Source organism: Solanum verrucosum, unplaced genomic scaffold (assembly GCF_900185275.1).
Source record: "Solanum verrucosum unplaced genomic scaffold, falcon-dt-bn FXZP01000287.1, whole genome shotgun sequence".
In the NCBI taxonomy this organism is placed as follows: Eukaryota; Viridiplantae; Streptophyta; class Magnoliopsida; order Solanales; family Solanaceae; genus Solanum; species Solanum verrucosum.
In genome coordinates this window covers 1,922,841-1,942,832 of record NW_026020292.1, presented here as the reverse complement: position 1 = coordinate 1,942,832, position 19,992 = coordinate 1,922,841, and the positions used below count along the sequence as shown (strand labels likewise).

The window sequence follows — 19,992 nt, the reverse complement described above, 5'->3', positions numbered from 1 at the left end:
AAATGTATAAAGCATACTCTTTCTCAATTTGAGGTAATTGCTTAAAATATCCTCTTAAAGAGGCAACTGCTCTGTACTCAATCTTTCTGAAACTCTTTTACTTTCCTCGAAATAATACTCTCTTTCTTGATGTAAAAATGAAACATTTGGGAATCATATAGTTCCCTTAACTTTAACTTAAAAATTATGCTTTAAAGTTTACTCTCGAAGTCACTTTTAACTCCTCAAAAATCAATTTATGACAAAAGATGTTTGTTCAAAAGACTCTCAATTACAACTCAAAAATTATGGTTCATGTGGAATATAAACATGAACAACTCAGATCTCGATGTATAATAACATATATAACAACTCATGATCAAGGATTTAGAACTCAAGATCAATAATATAACTTATATCAAGAATTCTCGAAACTAAGGGTATAACCATAGATTAAACTTTTAGTGAATGAATTGAAATGTAGGGCGTGAGGACGAACTAGTCCAACACTATGAATAGTCTTACATACTTGGAAGAACAAAGTTCTTGGAGAAATCAACGAAGCTCGAAGAACGCTTGAAACCCGAACTTTTTCCTCTTGGAACCTTGCTCTAAAGACTTGGAAGTGTTAATGGACGTGAAAGAACTGATTAACACTTTCTAAACCCTTAACTAGGTGTAAAAAATTAGGTGATTTAGGCTTAGAAGGGGTGGGAAAGACTAAAATACCCCTCTTAAAAACTGATGAAAACCTTCTACGGGTCCATCTACGGTTCTTGGTTTGTTATATGGACTGTAGATCCCATCCGTGAAATTTATATTAAATTTTTCGGCTCAAAACTTCATTCTACGGGTCCAATCTACAACCCGTAGAAGTTTCTACGGACCGTAGATCCAATTTGTAGACTTTATACAATTTCAGGCTCAAAAGTCCATTTTACGGGTCTAAATTACGACCCGTAAAAGTTCATACGGCCCGTAGAATGGATCCGTAGGAATTGGACCCCAAAAATCAGACTATATGAAGTTTTTGACGACTTGATATGTTAATGAATTAGTTCATTACAAAAACAACACTCCATAAGTTTAGGGACTTAAGAATGGAACCAAAAATAGAGGGAATTGACCGTCTCTCGAAAATAGATGCTAACCATATTGAAAATATAATTATCTCGCTGGCAAATATATTTGGATGAGATTAAATATTTGATAGTAATACCCAGATTAGTCTCGTGACTCCAACAGACACGTAAGTGTATGTGATCGTCCAATTAGTAGACTGGTTTAGTCCATCATACCCAAGAGACTTGAGGATTAGCAAGAGTTTAGTCAATGGGAATTAATAAGTCTAGTCAATGATAATGTAACAATTTTATGGAAGTGTTAAAGTAAACAAGAGATCATTTTTGAGTGTTATTTATTTCTAATAATAAAGGGAAAAGTGCTTAAAAATATCTCTCTACTTTTGTTTATTAGTTAAATTTGTCCCTAGTTATATTATAGGGATAAATATACACCGCTCGTTATGAAATTTAACAAAAATATCCCTTATTTTAACAGATTTACACATAACAATTTAAAATCCCACATGGCTTGCCACTTAGGTGAGGTGGACATCACATGACATGCCACCTCATCAGCAAATTCATAGGCCAAATTATGGGTACATGAACCCGTGGTCTTTTTATAAAATTAGGTATTTTATTTATATATATTTTAAAAACTTAGTAAATATTATATGTTGGCATCAATGCTACAAGAAGGCTAAATGGTGCACTTGGTTGAATATTGAGTTATTTACCTAGAGTGACAAGGATCAAGTCCCACCTAATAATATATATATATATATATATATATTTGTGTGTGTGTGTTTTTTAGTGATGCACCTATGTTTTATAAATTTTAAATTTGCCTCTGTACAACTATTATACAAAATTTAGTCAAACCTTCCATAAAGATACAAGAGAAAATTGGATCATTCTTGTATTTTTTTTAATAGATATTCGCTAAAGCAATAAAGCTGATTATTTTAATCCGTATAGAGATTCTTAAACTTCATTGAACAAGTTTCAATAACTGCTTCAAATATTTTGAATCCTTCAAAAAAATTTATACAAATCTCGTTGTTTAATGAGCCGTGTAAATAAATTGTGATTATTCTTTAGATGCATATCAAGTTAAACCGGTAGGTTTATAAGATATCTGAAAGTAATTGCATCCACAACAAGAAAATGTGTCTCCATATAATCAATAAAAAATCTTTACAAAAATCTATGTCACAAGTCACACTTTATATCTTACCACTTCATTTTACTTATTTCGTTTTTCGTATTAACACTCATTTGTACCCCATTGATTTTACACTTTCAGGTAATCGAACTGTAGGTTCAAAAATATCACATTTTTAAAAGTGAAGCTAATTCAATTTGAATTGCATCTTTTCATTTTTGACCAATCATTTATGTTTACATCCAACAACAAATTTTAATTTGAGATTCTCATCTCGTGGTATTATTTTAACTGTATATATATTGTCGATAAATAAGTCATTTCAGTTTTATATTTTCCGTAGGAGATATAACTTAGATCTCTTTATTATCATTCTTTTCAGGTACTTGGACCTCTTTTGAGATTTTATCAACGATTATATTTCACGATTTTTTCTGAGCAACTTTCTCTGTATTAGAAAACTTTCTCCATATTAAGACCATTTTAATCATTTCTAATAGAAGAACTAAGATGGGAATATTCGGCTCGTGAAAATAAGTCAATTGTAATAGAGAGAATTGATGATAACTCGTGAGTCTTATCTACATAAGAGTTGTTGCATATAAAATAACATATCCCCATAACAAGATGGAGCATTTTATTCGCATAAATATTGATTGAGTAGTTAATTGCTACATTATTTGGAATATGAACATGGACGACTGCTCAATTGTCAAAGGCATGAAATGTAATATTATCAAGACGAATTGTCTTAATTTCATAATTTGAAAATTTTAATTTTAATCTTATTGTTTGATCCAACAATCAGCTTGCGAATGTCAAATTAAGAATTGACAATAAACACACATGTCACACCTCAAATTCAAAGAAGCGCGATCAACACGCGAGTCCTCTAGTCAATTACAATCACAATCACAAAATATGATAAAACTTAACATGACAATATGCAACAAACTTTAGGGTAGCCTTCAATTGTCTAAGAACCACCGCACCTCCTCGTACCACTATAAGAATACCACAATTAACTTAACAATCACAATATCTGATAACGAAAATCATATAAGCACCACCTTTTACTTTCAATTTAACATGACACCGACATTATTGGATATGAATTTCTAGTAAGAATAATATCAATAATAATTTGGAGATGTTTAATAACCAACTCTTGAATAGCACGCTAGATTACTATTACAAATAATTGATAAACGCTTAAGGTAAGGGTGTGTTTGGTATGAAGGAAAATGTTTTCCTAGAAAATAGTTTTTCTGGAAAATAAGTAGATTTTTGATTTATTTTCTCGTGCTTGGTTGGTGAGTAAAAAATATTTTTTAGTGTTTAATTTATGAATGAAAAATATTTTTGAGAAAATATCTTTTATTTTTACTAGAGAGTAGAAAATATTTTTTAAAAACAAACTTAAACTTTTTTTTGAGGAGGCTGGTAGGGGGCTGATGGGGGGGTAGGCATGGTGTGGGGTGAAAAAATAAAAATTGAAAATTGGAAATATTTTTTAAAAGCAAACTTAAATTATTATTTTTTTTGGAGGGAGGGGGGGGGGAGGGTGTTACAAAATTTGAAGTTAAAAATATTTTTTAAAGACAAACTTTTTTTTTTTGGGGGGAGGGGGTCTGATAGGGGGCCTGGCCGGGGGGAGGGTAGGAGGTGGGGGGTGGGGTGAAAATACAAAATTTGAAGTTAAAAATATTTTTTAAAGACAAACTTTAAATTTTTTTTTTTTAATTTTGGGGGAGGGGGGTCGAGGGTTGAGGGGTGGTGTGAAAAATAAAATTGAAAAATATTTTTAAAAACAAACTTTAATTTTTTTTTATTTGGCGGGGGGGGGGGGGGGGGGAGGGTGAAAAATGAAAATTTGAAATTGGAAATATTTTTTAAAAACAAAATTATTTTTTTTTGGGGGGGAGTGGGGTAGGGGTGAGGGTGGGGTAAACAAATAAAAATTGAAGTTGAAAATATTTTTTAAAAACAAACTTAAATTATTATTTTTGGTGGGGGTGGGAGTGGGGCTGGTAGGGAGCTGATGGGGGGGGGGGGAATAAGAAATTGAAATATTTTTAAAAAACAAACAATAATTTATTTTTATTTTTTTTTGGGGGGGGGGGTGGTTGGGGAGTTAGGGGTAGGGGTGGAGTAAAAAATAAAAAATTGAAAATATTTTTTTTAAAATAAACTTTAAATTTATCTTTTCAATAAAAAAATTGTAATATGAAGATGGAGGAGAGTTTTGGAGTGTTTTCCTTAATTTTTGAAGAGAAATTATTTTTCTTAAATTTGAGGGAAATGAGTTGATTTGGAAAATATTTGAATTTTTACTTAACCAAATACTAAACACACCTTAAATCTTTGTGAAAAGTATTCAAGAAAATGGAAAAATAAAATATTTTAGAAGAAGAGTAAAAACAAAGAAAATTAATGGCGGGTGAATGAAATAAGGAAGTCGATAAAGGAGGGGAATTAAGTATGATAGTAAGAGTCAGTGAAAAAAGACAATGTGTCTTTGATAGCTGGGCAAGTGGGTCTCATATTTGTCCATTTGTCAATCAAATAATCTCGCAAGAAGGATAACTTGGCATGCCCTACAAATAGTAAAAAAAATTCAAAAGATTAATTATATTAGGTTTAGTACATACATGGCTCCTTTAACTTATCCATTTTTTTCATTATAACACCAGAATGAAGCTTTGTTTCTACTGAACACTTAAAATCAATTGGATCTATTGAACACTAAAAATCAATTGGATCTATTGAACACTAAAAACTGATGTGACACAAATACGTGTCTTGCACTTTCTTTGAGCGCCTGAAGTTGCTTAAATCTATATAGAATTCTTGCCGTGGAACCCTAAACCCAAAAACTCTCTTCTCTCTCTTTCTTTCAAGCGATATATGGCGTGAATAGCAGACATGGCTGCTTTGCCCTCTCCCCAGCCAATGGTTGTGGGAGAGACAAACGTCAACCCTAATACATGTCGTACATATGCTTCGGCAATCAACGGGAACCAACAATCTAGTGAGAAATCTCTCAAACCAGTCATTCTTTTACATGGAGAACCCACAGTGGTGTTTGACTCCAAAGAGATTGAAATGTTTATCATGGAAGAGAATTTAAAATACGCTCTCATTGCCAAATTCTCACATGGAAGGCCTGAACTTCAAGATTTACGGAAAATATTGCCTCAACAATTAGGATTTAAGGGTGAATATAACATTGGGTTATTAGAAAGTCGGCATGTACTCATGCGGTTCACTTTAAAGGAAGATTATATTGCAATCTTTTCAAAAACTAGTAGGTCGATTAAGTTCGCTGGTACTGTTATACCATTCAGCATCCAAAAGTGGACTTCCTCTTTTAGTCCTAGGGAAGAAACCTCCATTGCAATGGCATGGATTTCTTTCCTAAGTTTACCCTGTCAATATTTTGATCGTAATGCTCTGTTTTCAATGGTTTCGGCTATTGGACAACCTCTTGATGTGGATAGAGCGACCTATGATAAAACACGACCTAGTACTGCAAGGGTAAAAGTCGAGGTGAATCTTTTAAGGATTCTTCCAAAAAGAATTAGAGTTCAATTCAACGATTTAGTCACTAGTGAAATTACAAACGTATGGCAAAAAATCAGGTATGATTATGTACCATATTATTGTAAGAGATGTAAGCATCAAGGGCATAGAGAAACTGATTGTCAAACTCTCACCGATGGTCAAGTTGATACCATGGTTAGTGAAAATCATATTGAAGGAGAAAAATTTCAAGGAGATCTTCGTGATCATCTCAATGCTAAAAAAAATGATTTAAATAGCCTGGAAATTGGTGAAACGGATGAAACTGTTAAAGATTTAGATGTAGGGGCTGAAAAGAGTGGTGTTCAAGATCAAAATTTGGTGTGCCAAAATTCTGGCCAGCGCCTAAGCAAAGCAATGTTGGACGACTATTCTTCAGGGAATCAAATGTTATCCTTAATTCCTCAAACTGGTGAGTCTTCGCGGCAAAGTTGTAATTCAGTTGATCCTGTTGGAGTTGAAGAGCAACTCGTTGTGCATTCAAATCAACAAAATAACAAATCCAAGGATACACAATTTGCACAAAAAATTAATGAGGTAAAAGATAATGAAATTGTTGCTGAAAATTCATGTATGAGGCAAAGTGATAAGCACACTCTTGGGGAACTTTATGATGCTATACAGGCGATAGAATCTGATGCGCCACTTGAGAATTTGGCAATTGATGGAAAGGAAAAAATTGCAGAATCTGAGCGTGGTAATTTGAAACCTTTGGAAGCTACCGATTTGCAAATTGAAATTTCTAGTTGTGATGAGAATGCAACTGGGAATTGGAACACAATGGCACAAAAAAAATCAATTTCTATGTGTATTGGTTCCTCGGCAAGTCGAAGTAAATCTCCACGTCTTGAAAATAAGCAACAGGTAACTACTAATCTAGTAGTGCAATCTAATGGATCAAAGGACATTGTTTGTACAAATCCGTTTGAAGCACTCGGGGTGGAAAAGGAATTAGAGTTAATTGATTTTAATCCCTCGAAGGAGAAAACTTTGGTTCGAGCCGATCCTGATAATAATATACAATCAGTTAGCACACCAATTGGAGTATGTAGCATGCAGACCGACAAATATGGTAATGTTATGAGTCCTACAGTAGCTAAGGCTATTCAAGAAAGTCAGGCTGTCATGTTACTCAAACCAATTCAGCGATCAAGCCACCCATGGTGACATTGAGCATCTTAGCTCATGAGGTCACTTCCCAAAATTTGGATTCACCTGATGAACATCAAGGTGAATTTGGACAGCTCTTATCATCCACAGGGAATGATAAAATTTTGGCGAAAGGTATGTCACCACTCTCTCAAGCTAATTTTACAAATGATTTGTTAATTTCGAAAGAAAAACAACAAGGGGAGATGAGTACTCCTAGGTGCGCTGATTTGGTTGATGAAGAAGGGAATGCTTCACCTCCTCTTTTATAGAAAATTGAGTCCACAAGCTCTAGAATTTGTACCTAAAAGTACAATTGCAAAGAAGAATGAACACGAGGCCTTAGCATCAAGATTTAGTCCAATTAATGCTTATGCTAGTGATTTGGGTGATGATTCTTTTGACGAGGGTGAGGACAAAGATGAGGATATGTTGGACATATGCTTTGATAAAGTGGCTAGAGATGGGGATATATCACCTAGGCATCAAAGAAGTGGACGCAACAAAAACAAAAAGAAGACACATGGAAGACAACACAGTTGGGATGGTAAAGTGACAGGAGAGTTTGTTCCAAGGCACCTGCCGATGCGACTGGCAAAGCAAAATCATATGACAGTGTCAATAGCTTCAACAAGATCCAATACATTTAAAAAGCAATGATGAAGTTATAAATTTTGTTGGCCATATTTGAATAAGAAGACAAGAGGAAAATACTTCAGGTCACTTTAGATGGGCTATCTATCATTTTAAATTCACACATTTGTAAAAGTAAGTTTGAGGTTGATAACTCAACTTTCTTCTTGGATTTTATATTTGTGCATTATTTAAGCATTCTCATTTGTAATATCATGATAGATTGTATTACGAATTCTGTGATGATCATGGAATATCTAGTTCTCTCTAGCTCTTATTTTTTCTTCATGCTGGTTAATTAGTAGAGGTTTGTTACCTCATAGGATTGACAAGGTAAGGCCTAGCCTCCCTTGCTTGTACTTACTTCTGTTGAGGATTTTTGTTTAAAAAAAAAAAAGATTCTGCAACTTTAAATTATTATTTCAATATTTAGCAATATACTTTGATGTTATTTTCTCGAAAAAAAAAAATCTTAAAAATAACTGGTCCTTTTTAAAATTTCTTCTCTTTCCTCATTTTCTTTTCATGGTTCATGTTCTCCTCTCTTTATTTTTGGCCTTATCTTTTCACTTTTATCTGTCTATTCACGATTTTATTCCATTAGCGTTGCTCCTTTTCTCTCTTAATTCTTAGTGTGTGTGTGTTTTTTTTGTTGCCTTTTTCCCACTAAGAATACACCATCAAAATCACATTAATTTTCAATGGTACTCCCAATTTTATTATCTATAGATGTTATTTTTTTAAAAATTTAATTGTAATATGAATGTGTTCAATAGACATAGTTCGACTCCAGTTCAAGTTTTCAATAGAAATAAGATTTAATTCAGGTATCAAAATTAAAAAAAAAAAAGGACAAATTCAAAAGGCCACATATGTATTAAGCCATTATAATAACATGCATGAACGGAAATCTAGATAGTACTCCAATATCATAAATTATTCGAAAGACAAATTGTAGTACTTATATATTCTTTAATATGTACTTTATATGCAAATCATTTTTTTACTATACTAAGTGAATAGCTTGAATAAAATTATAAAAATATACTTAAGCTAAATAAAACTAAACAATTTATGTTGACAAGACCTCTTCTTTGGTATTCATGTGCAATTTGCTTCTGCAACTTGTTTCATAACATACACTACCTTTATATCGGTTCAAATTTCAAAAAGTTGTGTGTTTTTACTTTTTACTAGGTAGTAAAGTTAATCAAATAAAATATGTTATCTCTTAATTATATTCATTAATTTTAAGTAGAAAATATTTGGGAATGATATATTTTATCCGATTAATTTAACTATTTAATAGACGAATGAAAATAAATATATATTCAAAATGCAAATATAACTTTGATTATGTTATTAATTGTTAACATAACCGAATAGAGAAAAATCAAACCAAACCAAATTTATTTTGATTTGGATTGAGTTACACTTCTCAAAATCAAAAATTGAAAAGTCCAAACCAAATAGTACAAAACCGAACCGAAAAGCTGAATGCACACCCCTAATTCATATTTGACCAAATCTATTTATATATATATATATATATATATATATATATATATATATATATATATATATATTAATGGAATACAATCTAATTCATTTTCAATCTGATCTAATTCACCCATTTATCACCTTCAAAGAAACACAAAATGTAACTTTAATATCCAAATTGATTTGTATTCCTATTCATTTCTACATTAATAAATATATAAAGGGAAATTCAAACAATTGCTAAGTTTATGAAAATCACTTAGCCATTAGACTTGTATACTAGAATCTTGATGGACTTGTATATTAGAATCTTGACAAAGAGTTATCTAAGACATATATATATATATATATATTTATGAAAATCTCTTAGGTCTAGAACCATGTACAACCGCATATAAGCATGTTGTCTACTAATTTTGTTAATGAACTAATATTTGTGACTTGATTAACAACACTTACATAAGATAGAGAAGTTTGACACCTAAAGGGCATAAATTTCAACTCAATGAACCAAAAGGGAATGTCCTTAAAAAATAATTGTTCGCCCAACTTTGGGCAATCTAAAACTTACATTAACGTTCTTCAACTACCTCCGTTTGTTCTTTTTTTTTAAAAAAAAATAAAAAAATAAAAAAATTAGTCATTTGGTTGGGAACAAGTTATTTATCTCATCACTATGATATAAATAATCGAATAATAAATAATCTAAAGACTATCTAATACCTCCATTCATATTGTAAACAAGCTGGATTGGGCCTGAACGTTGTTTGGGCTTTATCTATTTGTTGCGAATGATGTACTAATTCCGACCCATGATGACTTGGGACGTCGTCGTTTTGGTATTGCCGGGAATTTCTTCGGTTTAATGGCAGCTGCTAAGTCCAAATCATGGAAGAGACAATTTGATTTGTATATGTATGTTACCAGTGCAGTGATGAACAAGAAAGGTCTCGCCATTCTTATGCGAACCAAAATGCGACCTCTTTCCCCTACCTTTGCCTCTGTAAGCTTTACTCAATTCCTATTTCCTTCTTTTTGCCTAATTTGATTGATTAATGTCTGTATTGAATTGAAAGCAGAGCAAGAGCAAATTGAATCAAATGCAAACCTCTCAACTGGAAGGTGATAAAGTTTCTTCTCAGGATGCTTCACTTCTTCCAGAAAGGTTTTTTTAATACAGTCATCTGTTTTAATACAATTTTATTGCACTTTTATATGATATGTAGTTTGATAAGCAGACTACAATTTCATTTCATTCTTATTTGAAGTCTTCTGGTCAAGTATAGCTTCTTAATGTTAGGATCAACAATTTTCAATATGATGATGGTTGTTTCACCTTGACGGTGTAGTTTACTCGTATGAGGTTACGTAGCTTCTCTTTTCGGGAACAACAGTTCGTTTTAAGTGTGACTTCATAGTGCAAATGTCGGTGTAAATTAAACCCATCAAAATCAGAATTGTGAGATTATTTTTTTTCACAGAAATAACAAAGAAAAAAAGAATCATCTTTTGGGAATTAAATATAATGGTTCAATTTTCAGAGAGTTTAGCCAAGTACGGGAGTCAATGCACTCAGCCATGTCGACAAACAAGACAGAAATTGTGGATGTTGCTCTGGATGAATTTTCAGAGGTGAACTTTCACCACGGCATGAAATATTCTGTTGTTACTATTGATACTCTGTTTGTTGTCAAGTTAGCAATAGTTGAACGTTAACTTTGCAGGGATACTTTTTCCTTTCCCCAGAAAATCGTTATAAGATGCTTCTTTCACTTGCCAAAGAGTATGATCTCAATCGGACCCAAGTTCGCGAGTTAATGAAGCAGCATCTTGATCTTCAGCTACCAAGTGGTGGGTGTTTTTATTCTTATGAGAGTGTATTCTTCGTTATGTTATTTTGTTAGTTGGGCTTAGAAGCTTAGAGCTTTGGCAGATAAGGCTGAAGATAGTGGTCATGAAGAAGAAGGATCATTATCAGCTTTCTACAGGATTGAGCGGAACTTGAGGCAGGCGCTCAAGCCTATGTATGAAGTTCTTTTTGAGCGTCTCAATACACATCCTGGGGGATTGAAGTTCCTGTCTGATATTCGAGCTGATATTCTTTGTCTTCTCGGGTAAGGTTATGTCCCAAATGAAATGATCTGTCTTTTTCTCATTTGTGCACACACTGTGTATTGATTATAAGATCAAGGGGAATCTCCTGATTCGTTGGAAATGTGTTTTTAATTTCTATATTTACTTATACCTATGAAACAGGAACTTCATAGATGGTTATTCAATGAATTTGCAGAGACGTAAATATAGCATCTCTGCGAGCATTGGATTCCCACCTAAAGGAGAAACTGATTACATGGCTTAGTCCTGCTAATTTGGAGCTTCACAACATTACATGGGATGATCCTGCGTCTTTGTTGGAAAAAATTGTTGCATATGAGGTACTTCTTTTTTTTCTCCTACTTTGCGTTCATGTATTAAATCATAATATATTTTTCATTTTTGTATATATTTTTCTTGTACACAGGCTGTGCATCCAATAAGCAATCTTATAGATCTGAAAAGAAGGCTAGGAATAGGTCGCCGCTGCTTTGGGTACTTCCATCCAGCAATACCTGGTTAGTAAGCCCTGTCTTGGTTAAGGAGTTGAACTCTACTTAGAGTTCTGTTTCCTGTGTTGCCCATGTGTTTCATAATTGAAAACGATGCTTTATGTGAGTGAACATGCTGAGATTACTAGATCATGGATTTGGATCCTTTCTTATGAGATATTCAGCATATGATCTTGTGTTTAGCCATGCTGGTCAAAGTTATCAGGTGCAGATTTATGCATCACTTTCTGAAGCAGTGCATAGGAGGTGCACTTTTTCTGGAATCTGAAGTGTGGATTTGTTAGTATCAGAAATAGGGAGAGTTGGCCTTAAGGCAGTCTGTTGAACTTTTATAACAACTTGTGGTTGTTAGTACTCAAAACTGCCGAGAAATTTTATGTATGCAATATAAGATATATTTATCAAATCAAAAGTAAGAGTAGCATATCAGGGAGGCTTTGATGATTAGATCCAGAAGTGCGAGAATGGCTGTCCTAGTTCAAGAAACATACTGGACTTTTTGTCTTCAGATATGGTTCACCAATTCTTGAGGTTTGGCATGAAAGAAGAATTGCTCAAATCAGATCGTCATACTTGTCTATCCATGCTGATAAAGCATCTTGTTACTTTCTTCTTAATAGAACAAATCAAGCCTAATGTTGTTTTTTGTTCAGGTGAACCACTTATTTTTATTGAAGTTGCACTTATGAAGGATGTGGCAGCAACCATACAGGTGAAAGTCTTGACTTTATCTAGTTTAACCTTGTCACTGCTCACTTCCATTAAGGACTCTCTAATCATTGCAGGAGGTCCTATGGGACAATCCACCAATTTCTGAACATGAGGCTTCTTGTGCAATTTTTTACTCTATTTCGTCAACTCAGGTACATTGACCATCGTAGGTTTGAAGAGCTCTATATTTCTAAAGGTAACGTTTGAATTAGAAAATGGCTTGGGGTTTTATATGCTCTCTTTCTTCTTTTTGGAGAAATAAAAATGAATAGTTGGATCTGGTTTTGGAAAATTGGATTTGTGTTTGTTATTGATGGAAAATTCCCCTGAGATTAGTATTACTATTTAGTATCTGTGTAGTATCTTATTCTTCAATTTTACTACTATTTGCTTCATTTACTTTGTTTAACTTGCTTTTTTGCTGTTGCTGTTTTCCTTTCAATCCTGCTTTGATTTTACTTATTTTGAGCCAAGGGTCTATCAAAAACAACCTCTCAACCTCACAAAGGTAGGGGTAAGGTCTATGTACATCCTACCCTCCCTAGACCCCACTCGTAGGACTACATTGGGTGTGTTGTTGTCGTTGTTACTATATGGATGAAAGCAAATATTAAACTTATTTGGTGGAACTATTAATTCTTTTCTGTTGAAGGAAAAACATTCTGGGTGGAACAAAAAGAAAGAACAAGGGTTAAGGTAAAGTTAACTCTTTTGGTCACTTTCCAGATGCAGTGCCCTTTTTCAGCCCAAAGATACCATTGGAAGTATTTTTGGGTATCCAGTTGTTTTCGGAAGCCAACTCCCACATTGTTTCTGAAGACAACTTGTTTCCAAAGTTGGATAACTCTTTATGCAAACTGGGAATGTTGAGATTTAAGTGATGCAAGACAGAAACTTAATGCAACTTGCTTTTTATTAACAAGCAAAACTCGAATTTGCTATGGCCTCCAAGGAATTGATACATGCAACCTTTTCCACCTGTCACCCCTTGGCTGGGGAAAGTTATTTCCTTCTTTTAGAAAGATATAGTATTGTAGTTCCCTATTTATCCGAAAAAAGAAATATATATAGTTCTTCAGTTCTAGTCTGAGTAAGATCATTGTCTTTTTCTTTAAGCACCATGATCAAATCAACAATGCTCACTGGAGTAGGAAAAGGAAGTACTCCATAAGAATTATACTTTACTGTTAAATACAATTTCTGCAGACATCTGACTGAAATCTTAAGGATAGCATCTTTTCTTCATTTTTACTGCTTGAGTAAGAAATCGTTGAGTTCAATCTAGGTTTGGTAGTTTCAGTATTATACATTATTTGTTTGCAGAGAGAAAGTAACAATGAGTTGAATCGATTTAGAGCCTGTTTGGATGGGCTTATCAGCAGCGGATCCAGAATTTTCACTAAGGGGGTTCCAAAAATAAACATGTAGTGCTTGATATTTGATCTTGGTACCTCAAGATAAACTTAGAACCCCCTCAACCTCTAAGCCATCCTCCAATATTATGTTTAGAAGGTTCAAAATCTATATATATACATAAAAAATAATTAAAATACCTTATACACACCGTGTAAATTTTTGCCAAGGGGGTTCGGTTGAACCCCTGGCTACCCTCTAGATCCTCCGCTAGGCTTATAACTTATGGTTTATAAGCATAAGTTAGGAATCCTAACTTGAGACTTTTGGCGTATTTTTGTTATTTTGGCTTAAAAGAAAGTGCTTAAAAACATTTTTTTTAATCTTACCCGAACACTACAAAAGTGTATAAAAGTTATTTTGGCTTAAAAGCACAGGAAATAAGCCAATCCAAACAGGCTCTTAGTATTGGCCTGCAGGTTTTTCTATTTTCTTCTTCCTCATATTCTATTGTTTTGATGATGTCCTTTGTCTAAGAGAGTATGTTATTCTTTTCAACATGCAGCCTGGCTTATCAGGGATCAACCTGGGGAAGTTTCTCATCAAACGTGTGGTTGATGTGGTGAAAAAAGATATGCCCAATATCTGTGTAAGTTACGGCATTACATCTAATGCAGTTTTTTGAGCAGCTAATATGTAAACTTCCTCTGTGACTTGGAATTAAAATGTTGAAAAGTGAATGCTTTTGTAGAACTCTTAAAGTACTTGTACCAATTCTCTCTCCTTGAGATGCAAATTCCAAATCTCTATGAGGAGAATACAATTTTAGCAGAATTACTAATTTAGTGAATATAAATAATTTTCTGTGACAGTGTTTAACTTGTCCTACTTGAACAAGACCCAGCCCTCAACTTCCACAGCACTTCAGTATACAACTTTAGATGTTAAATTGATCTGGATGAATTCTATGGTGTTTTCAGGTTTCATAATTAAACATTTAGTTCTTTCTTGAACAATATGACATGCTACCATGATCTCGCCACTTGTTTACTCACATGTAAGGTTTCCTGTGAAATTAATACACAGACCTGGTCTGCAGGTATTCGCTACTCTTAGTCCTATCCCTGGTTATAGGCAATGGATGTTATCAAAGTTGGCTTCATCAGAGATGACTGGTTCTGCCTTCAAAGAAATTTTGCTTAGACCGGATGAAGAAAAGGCACTTATGGATGCATCAGGGTAAGCGTGTATTTATGGCATTTTCTGGCTTGAGAATATAGAGAGGATATATTGTTCTAATTTTTGGAACCAATATCATGGGATTCATCACTCTTCTCTTTAGTAAACTTTCGCTTGGATTTTTGGAATGTGTTCTATCCTTTTTCCTGCAGAATGGTGAAGGATGGTTAATGGTTGAACCATGCAAAGTCTGTTCTAGGATAATTCCTTCATAAAATTAAGTGGAGCACATTACTATTGCATGTTTTTCTTCAGACAGAAAACAAATATGAAACAATCAACTTCATATTTAGTAGAGATTTCATTGTAAAAATATAGCAAACTCTTTTCAATGCTAAACACATTTGTGATTTTAGTTCCTCTGAGATTGTTGTTGTAACTTACCAAGGAACAAATTTCTTTGTCCTAATTATATCTCTTCTTTTGCAGAGGTTCTGACTTGGGAAGCAGTGGTATTGAAGTAATGTGGAACGTATTGACATCAAAAAACCATGAATGGACCAATTCACCTAATCTGGTATCTGCGTTGAGAACCCCTATGATGCGACTTTGTGCCAGGTATGCTAAAGCTAAATACTGGATGCATTAGAAAGCCTCTATCTAGAAGTGTAATGTGATTGTAAAAATTTGACATTCCAAAAAGATGTTTCTTTTATGTCAAGGATTATCTGCTTCACAATGATAAAAAGCCTGTTATTGCATTTATGGCTGTACAGTTTAGATACTGAAGTTGACATGCTTTTCAATCACGTGAAAGTTTGCAGTTCTTGAGATAATGTCATACATTGAGTTGCTATATTGTTGTTTGCTTGCTTGCAACAGGTACCTTATGAAAGAAAAAAAGAGAGGAAAAGCTCTAGATTCGGTTGCAAATTTCCACTTACAAAATGGAGCAGTATGTCGACCTATCCACATTATGCAGATTCAGTTATTACTTTGTTTTATTTTCAGTGAATAAAATTTAGGTACTTGCATAAAAAAACAAATCCCCTCTTTTTAGAATTAAGAGCCAACAAGAGAGAAGACTTCTGACAAAAGTTGAGAGACTTGTGACTTAGGTCATAGGTTCGAGCCCTGCGCCATGCGAACTAAGCCTCTGGTATTTAAGTGGAGAAGTATAGAGGGACGGGTCTGTTATCCCAAGTTTCGAAGGTTGAGGTTGGTCCTAAGGGTTGGCCTCAAATGGATTTCTCGGTCATAAAAAAAAAAAGAGAAGATTTTTCACAACTGTACAAGGGATAAATCATATGGATTGCTTATTCCTCTCTAAACTACTAGTGAGAAAGGTCCATAACTTCTTCACATAATTTTGATGAAGATAGATATCAGGGTCTCTATCTCTCAGATTATGTACTAGGATAGAAGACTAATATCTAGATGATGTCTGAATTTCAAGCATGTCCTGGACATTAGCCTTTCCAAGAACCTCTTTTCACCTAAACAGTACAACAACAACATACCCAGTGAAATTCCACAAGGGGGTCAGGGGAGGAGGGTAGAGTGTACGAGATCTTACCACTACCTCGTGGAGGTAGAGAGGCTGTTTCCGAAATACCCTCAGCTCGTGTGCAACAAATCCAAGTACAAAGCCAAAGAAAATAGTGTAGTAAACATAGCAACTAACACGGTGAACCAACAAAATAGTGTGATAATTGAAACAAAATAAACAACCGACGATGCGAGGTATCAAAAGTAAGAACTACAATAGTACCAAGTGATATCAGGTACCAAAAGCCAAAGACTACATAGAATAGGCTAATATGACGACTGACACAGTGCTCAATAGTACCACCCAGCCAAATACATGAAAAGGCTAGGAATACGACAATTCTTGACTACCTTCTTACCTTCTACCCTTATCCTCTACCTCCATACCTTCTTACTTGAGGTCATGTCCTCGGTAAGATGAGATGTGCCATATCCTATCTAATCACATCTCCCAATACTTCTTGGGCCTACCTCTACCTCTTCGTGACCCCACTATAACCAACATCTCACACCTCCTCAATGGGGCATCCGCACATTGCCTCTTCACATGCCCAAACCATCTCAGTCTCCCTTCCCTCATCTTGTCCACCATGGTGGTCATTTCTACTTTGTCTCAGATATTGACATTTCTAATAGTATCATTCCTAGTATGTCCACACATCCATCTCAACATCCTCATTTCCGCCACTTACATCTTCTGGACCTGCTGGGAGTTCTTGACTGGCCAGCACTTCGCCCCATAGGACAAAGTCGGTCTAGCCACAACTCGGTAAAACTTACCTTTAAGTTTTGGTGGTATATTCTTGTCACATAAAACGCCAGATGCAAGCCTCCACTTCATCCATGCCACACCAATACGATATGTGACAACATTGTCGATCTCCTCATTTCCATGGATCAGAGACAAAAAACAGAAATCTCTCTCTTGGAGACAACTTGTGTATCAAGTCTCACTTCCACGCCTGCCTCATGCGTCACGTCATTGAATTACACTCCAAATACTCTGTCTTGGTAATACTCAACCTGAACCCTTTTAGACTATAGAGTGTGTCTCCACACCTCCTACCTATTGTTAACTCCCCCACGAGTCTCTTCGATCAAAAACAATATTGTCTGCAAATAACATATATCATGACACCTCACCTTGAATGTATTGTGGCTATTCATCCATCACCAAGGCAAATAGAGATGGACTAAGTGCAAACCCCTGGTGCAACCCCATCTCAACTGTTCCGTATTCTGTGTCTCCTCCCACTTTTCTTACCCGAGTCTTGGCTCCCTCATACATATTCTGTATTGCCCTAATGTAAGCCACCAGTACACCTTTAGACTCCAAACATTGCCAAAGGACTTCTCTTGGGGCTTTGTGTAGGCCTTTTCAAGGTCAATGAACACCATATGCAAATCCCTCTTCCCCTCCCTATATTTCTCCATCAGTCTCCTCACAAGATGAATGACTTCAATAGTTGTTTGTTCAGGCATGAAACCAAACTGGTTCTCGGACCATTTTAAAAGAAGGGAAAAAGCTCAAATATGCCATTTAATTTTGAGAAAAGGCTCATCTATTCCATCCATTAAAAGTTTGGTTCATCTATGTCATTCCCGTTTGAGAAAATGGTCATCTATGCCAGTATTTGTAAACAAAAAATATTTTCGATTTTGCAAAATCATTCTTTACACGTGGTCAATTATGATTCGGCCACGTCAGTAATTAAATTATTTTTAAGAAGGAAAAGGCTTAAATATGTCATCGAACTTTGATGAAAGGCTCATCTATGCCATTTCAGTTTACAAATAATGGCATAGATGAGCCTTTTCTCAAACGAAAATGGCATAGATGAGCCAAACTTTTTACAGATGAGCCTTTTCTCAAACTTCGATTGCATATTTGAGCCTTTTTCCCTTAAAAGAATGTGTATGCTTGGGACTTCCGGAGGTAAGCTGAATGAACTGCATTGATGCCGACACTCTTTTTAGTGTCTGTTATACCAAGTTGAAGCTGTATAGATGAAAGCAACAACATTTGGCTGCAAGTAGTCTTGAGATGTTTAGCCAAACCATAAGACCTAAAACACTGAAACCTAATTATGAGAAGAGAAACAACTGAAGCACATCAGTTTATTCAATTATTAGAACTATAAATGCATTTATGTGGAATTTTGTGTAGTATAACGTCATAACTATTGCTGATAACCAAATGTGTTTGCAAGTTAGTATCAGGAATCAGCTGGTGGACATAAGGTACTCCAAATGTGTGCAAACTGACTTTTCTTCTGTTCAAATGCTTTGTTAAGATTAAGATTTGATATTTTGTTCATCTGTAGAAGCTTGTGTACAGATTTTAGCTTAAATTATTTTCTACTTTACTTTTCCTATTTATTATTGGATAATCATCCTGGTCTTTTAAAGTGGGTGTTACTATTAATCCATGAGACGTGAGCATTTCTTTTTCATGTTTGTGCATGGAATGAGAAAAGCACAGCAAGCCCCTCTGCATTTATTGTCAGTATTCCCCCCGTTTATAACTTAAAATATCAATTTAGATGATCGGAAGGCTAAACTGGATGGCTGATCGGTCACAAAAGGGCCTTACTCAAAGTGCAGGCATAATGGTAAATTACATCTACAGGTAGTACTTTTATCCTGAACAATCTTTTTTTCTTTCAATTCTGCTGATTGTGATGTTTAAATACATCCTGTGTTTTGACACCTGATTATCAATCTTTAAGTTGAATAATTTTGTTCTTCCAGCTTGACAAGGGTTATCCACATTACATATTAACATGAATGAATTGAAAAGTGACCTATCTATTTGAATATATAATGGGATGGTTTATGATAGGAAACCAAAATGGCTATATATAATTAAGTTACTGAATCGCTGATTGAAAATCATTTCAGGTTGGACAACATTGAAGATAGTGCTCAGGCATATCAGAATGAAGGACACATCGAATCTTCTTCTGATTTCAGAAGCTACATTGAGGTATGTTAGTGTTCCCTAAAGCTGTTACTGAGGTGTAACAGTTAGATATATAGCCCATCTCTCTCTCACATGATTCACCAACTATGCTGTGTTTGCTGCCTCAGGATGATAATGGAGAAAAGGCAGATTAGAAGGATTAGGAGAGAATCGTAACACTGTGAGTACAATATGAAATACACAGGTCGAAATGTCCATATCAAGGATTCATATGTTCTATATATATATATATATGGTACTCTGCAGCTCGTATCAATTTAATTAAAGCTATAAGCGCTACTCGGTCCTCTATTCATTTTCTGTAAAAAAAAAAAAAAAAGAGTCGCCTAGTGCCTTATTTCACATTGATGGTCATTATAATGGGTTATTTCCAGTGTGTACGACATGAAACTTAAAATGTGTCATTATTCGTCTCTATTGGAGTCAGCAATGCCTTATTTATCTGCTGGATTTCTTCATGATGGTTATAGGATGTTTTAACTCCTTTTGAAAAGTTATCTTAATTTTCACTCTCAAAGTTATAGTCTTTCTTGCAAAGAG

General features: G+C 34.5%; 2 protein-coding genes across 3 annotated transcripts in view; one reads left to right on the top strand and one right to left on the bottom strand.

The window, feature by feature from the left end:
• The window catches only part of LOC125834553 (auxin response factor 8-like), a 771,942-nt gene that overhangs the window by 561,340 nt on the left and 190,610 nt on the right, over positions 1-19,992 (bottom strand). The window lies entirely within an intron of this gene.
• On the top strand, positions 9,946-19,678 carry LOC125834569 (uncharacterized). The gene is made up of 16 exons (XM_049513709.1): positions 9,946-10,075; positions 10,152-10,237; positions 10,614-10,704; positions 10,797-10,923; positions 11,006-11,186; positions 11,363-11,507; positions 11,594-11,684; positions 12,332-12,390; positions 12,464-12,541; positions 14,308-14,391; positions 14,842-14,981; positions 15,411-15,539; positions 15,804-15,876; positions 19,013-19,098; positions 19,371-19,455; positions 19,560-19,678. The coding sequence occupies exons 1-16, from the start codon at positions 9,986-9,988 to the stop codon at positions 19,584-19,586; spliced, it is 1,572 nt and encodes a 523-aa protein (XP_049369666.1). The 5' UTR covers positions 9,946-9,985; the 3' UTR covers positions 19,587-19,678.